A 4,439-nucleotide genomic window follows, 5' to 3' on the forward strand; every position below is an offset into this window, starting at 1 on the left:
ACACACACACACACACACACACACACACACGCACACACACACACACACACACACTGGTGTGTCACATTGTTATTCATACAATAGGTGACTAAATGCCAATATTCTACATATGTTTAATGAACATCCAAAACGGCAATTTAATTTAAAAATGCAGAATTCTATGTCAAATGGCAGTTGTCTTAAAATAAGCATATACACTACTCACAAGATATTTGGCTTTCACGTGGAATTTATGGAAAATGTATCAAGTTCAGGCGACAGTGATATTATATAATGAACATAGGGCATTTAAGTAGAAAAATGCACTGGTGATTTCCTCATCTCAAAAAATTCATTGAAACAAAAGTTAACAATGGGGGGTACGCCACAACAAAAAATGTCAAATTGTCAATAACTCATCATGTGCCCTTGAGCATCAATTACAGCCGTGTCATGCTGTTCACAGGTCAACTTATTGTCTGCTGAGGCATGGCATTCTACTCCTTTTAAAGGGCAGCTCTCAGGTCATTGAGCTTCTGGGGTGCAGCATTTCGAGCCTCTACATGGCAACTCAGCTGATCCCACAGTTTTTCAATAGGATTCAGGTCTGGAGAAAGTGCAGACCATTCCATTTGAGGTACACCAGTGTCCAAAAGCTGTTCTCTAATGATGCGACCTTGATGACCTGGAGCATTGTCATCCATGAATCTTAAATTAGGCCTGTGTTGTTCATGCACTGGATTAGTAATGTTATTCAGGTAGTACGGGCTTGTCAAAAAAAAAAAAAAAAACACACACAAACTGGAAGGCCAAAAAAACTGAGGCAAAATACGATTCATTATGTAAACTGGTGAACTGTAAAACATTGCACCTACAGTGTAGATTACAGGTATATCATCTCAGGTACTTATGGCCTTGTTTCAGACCTGCTAATCATAAACGAAGCAATATAAACCCATCTCTGTGTTTTTGCATTTCTCCAACATACTTTCTAAAAATAGAAACTATTGTACTTAGTTGTGTTCAAGGTGGCAATGCGGTTATTGCAAATGTGCTAGTGTGGCAAATGCCTGTGGATCTTATGACACTGATCAGTTGTACTAGTTCAAAGAAATACTGGCTGCTCTTGTCCCGTTAAAAGTCGATATGTTGAGGCAGGCATGGTCTTCAAGTGAATCTGTGGATAAAAAAAACAAACAACAGTACACTTAACTCTGCAACCCAAAGAGTGCATCTAATTGTGAGTGCTTGAACCTAAGGATGCACCGAAAATTTTGGCGGCCTAAAACTAACCAGGATGTAGTGATGATGCAAGAATGCGCGGTTGGCCCGTTGAACTGAGCGAAGGTGGTGCTTTGACACGGGTAAATTAAAGCCAAAATTGCCCCGAGCTGGTGACCACCGAGGTCTACCGATGTTATTAAAATAAATGTGACTTCAAATGTGAACGGAATGTGACCCTGAAGTGACAACACATGGCCACAAAGCACGACGTCATGTAACGCAATTACGCAAGTAAATACGGCTCTGCGTGTAGGGGCTCATCTTATTTCTCTATTTGTAAGTGCCTAGGTTCTCGTTCCTCACGCCTCTGTTTGCATTTTAGCTCCTACCACCAGAAATCCCACTGAGGAGACGAGTAGATTGACAGGAGCGTGGCGGGAGGAGGGAAAAATGTTTGAAGAAATGAGATGATGATGATGACGGTGTCTCATTTACGTAATTTCCCGCAGACCGCTGCTAAAGATGAGACCATGTCACTGACTCGTGTCATGAACCAACCATCTCCATGGTTCAATTCCTACTGAATTAAAGTAAATGATCAACACTGTTACCTCACATGGGGCCCATACTTGGAGTGACTCCTAAATATTTATCACATTTTTGTTTTCTGAATGTGGCCAAATGCATTTAAGAAAACATCAGCCTTTTTTAGACGTAGTAACCATGAGCCTCTGTAACTACCGTTAAGTTAATTCGGTATCAAATACTCCTCCAAATTGAACACATTAAGCTAAATATGTATATTCAAACTAAAATAATCAAAGAATGACAGAAACTGAGATTTAACTATTTAAGTTAAAGTGCAGAAAATGATCAGGTGAAGATTTGTTATTTGTTTTTTTTGGAGGTTTTTTTTTTTTTTGGTTTGCAGCATTGGTTTCCTCATTTTCTGTGTCGGCCAAGAATGTTCATTTTGGTGCATCCCAACTCGACCCCTTACCTCTCCAACTGCATTCGTAAGGATCTGAATGATTTTGTCATGTGGTGTGGCAACGACGCTCTGTCCGTTAATCTCAATGATGCGGTGTCCAACTCGGATGCCTCCTCTTTCTGCGATACCACCTCGCATTAGACTACAGATCTGAGGAAAATAAGGATGCATTTTAATTGTTTGAAAATTGACTTTTGTAAACGTTCTCATTCATATAAATACTCAAGTTAAGCTATTTGTGCATATTTGCCAATATACTGTGTTCTAATTTCCTTCATTTGGGCGTCTCCAAACAGTGACAGCAACATTTTTTCAATATCGAGGTTACATTTTTGTAGTTGATCTGCATTTTTATCCCAACCAAGCAGACAGAATACAATAAAACATGACTTACGATGCCATCCTCCACGCTGAAACCAAGCTGATACTTGGGATCTGGTCTCCTGATAATCGCCATGGTGACAGGAGGGCAGTGGACAATGCTGAGTTTAACATACTTCTGGCTTTTCAAGTCCTGAGATAAACACAACTTTGAATGTCCAAGTGCTCAGTGTAATGGACAAAGTTATGATCAGGTCTGTAAACAATCATGACAAATAAAATATCTTAACATTAATTAAAGTGGATTGTTGACCAAGGACGATCGCCATTTCATCACACACCACCTTTGTTTGGAAAGTGCACTTCACATACCATTTTCATTCCACATATAATTTTTGTATAATTTCAATAACAATAGTATTTTCGTTCATGGCATAACAATACTATTTATGAATGTGAATCTATTACCTGGATTATATTTTGGCAGGTGGTGATGGGTAGACCCACCATGCTGGTGCCGTTGACAGACATGATGCGATCACCGATACTGAGCTCGCCACAGCGCTCAGCAGGACCTCCGTGAAGGAGATTGGCCACCATCACTGTGGGTACGATAGAGCCCCAGCCTGATTCCACCACTGCCAACCCCAAAATTTCCCCTGGAGCCTTGGTAATAGCAACCTGAGCCAGAGATTGAAAATTTGTTGTAGTGAATGTCATTAGACTGTGCCGTTAATGCAGGGTCAAGTGATTGAATGTGGCATTCATCAACATTTTTCTTCAGTGGAACGTTATAAAGTCGTTCACCTCTTTTGTAACTGACTTTTTGGTGACACCTATTCCAGAAGAGGAAGCAGACTCAAAAAGGGGAGAAGAATAAGAACTGAAATGTCCCACAGACACAAGTGGAGCCAGAGGGGTGGCACTGGCCTCCCAATGCAATTGACCACCAATTCTGCTGCCACTCCTGATAATTCAATGACATGTTGCCATCTTGCAGCACTGCAGTTGTCTTTTAGAACCCTCTACAGGTGAGAAGTTCATATAACAGCTTAGTCGACACTTCTACAGTGCGTCAACTAGGTGAAATATTAAACTTAACATCTATAGCAGTCTATTTGTTGGGGGGGATTTTTTTTAGGTTGAAAGGGGAGATTTAATGAATGTGTGTGTGACCAAATTTGTGACCAGCCCCGTTCACACGCAACGTTTGGTCCGACGCAGCTCCACTAAAGAGCTTATACCGGACCAAATTTGATCCACCTCAGGGAGGTGGTTTAAAAATTTGCTCCAGAGCAAATGCTCGTTTGCGACGCTACGCCGGAACAAATGTGCACGTGTGAACGCAGCTGGATTAAATTTGCTCCAGAGCAAATGCTCGCTTGCGGGGGAGTGGCCTCGCTACGCTTCGGCGGAGTCCATACGGGTATTTGCAAACATGCATCCTGGGTATTTGCCGATTCAAAACATGGCGGGTCAGAACAACAACAACACCACGTGCGACAAAAACGAATACAGGGGAGTGAACTGGGGCGACGATGAAACTTCAGCCCTGATTACAATTTGGGCTGACGGGAACATCCAAGCCCAATTGGAAGGAACCAGGAGGAATAAGGCGGTTTTTCTCAAAATAGGTGAGAAGATGCGTTCCGAAGGGTTTCACCGCACTGGCGATCAATGCCGCCTCAAAATTAAAGGCCTCAGGCAAGAATACAGAAAAATAACTGACAACAACAAAACGTCAGGCAGAGGGAGAAAAACGTGCAAATTCTACGATCGGCTGAATGACATCCTCGGGCATCGCCCAGCTAGTGTGCCGCACCACCTCGTCGCCATTGGCGCTTCTATCAGCTCTCCGTCCCCTGGCCCGAGTACACGACCAGATGCACGGAATCCGACCCCGGTCGACAGTGACGAGGGGGCC

At 42.5% G+C, this 4,439-nt stretch overlaps 1 protein-coding gene across 1 annotated transcript in view; it reads right to left on the minus strand.

Annotated features, from left to right (window-relative positions):
- Positions 1-96: 96 nt before the first annotated feature.
- The window catches only part of LOC109519056 (amyloid beta A4 precursor protein-binding family A member 3), a 14,173-nt gene continuing 9,830 nt past the window's right edge, over positions 97-4,439 (minus strand). Inside the window, exons 8-11 of the mRNA XM_019875339.1 lie at positions 2,984-3,196; positions 2,589-2,708; positions 2,204-2,344; positions 97-1,156 (exon numbers count right to left, since the gene is read on the minus strand). Coding sequence (XP_019730898.1) covers positions 1,085-1,156; positions 2,204-2,344; positions 2,589-2,708; positions 2,984-3,196 — 546 coding nt within the window. The 3' untranslated portion in view covers positions 97-1,084. The remainder of the gene's footprint in view (positions 1,157-2,203; positions 2,345-2,588; positions 2,709-2,983; positions 3,197-4,439) is intronic.

Source organism: Hippocampus comes, unplaced genomic scaffold (assembly GCF_001891065.2).
Source record: "Hippocampus comes isolate QL1 unplaced genomic scaffold, H_comes_QL1_v1.1 scaffold132, whole genome shotgun sequence".
NCBI classification, from domain to species: Eukaryota; Metazoa; Chordata; class Actinopteri; order Syngnathiformes; family Syngnathidae; genus Hippocampus; species Hippocampus comes.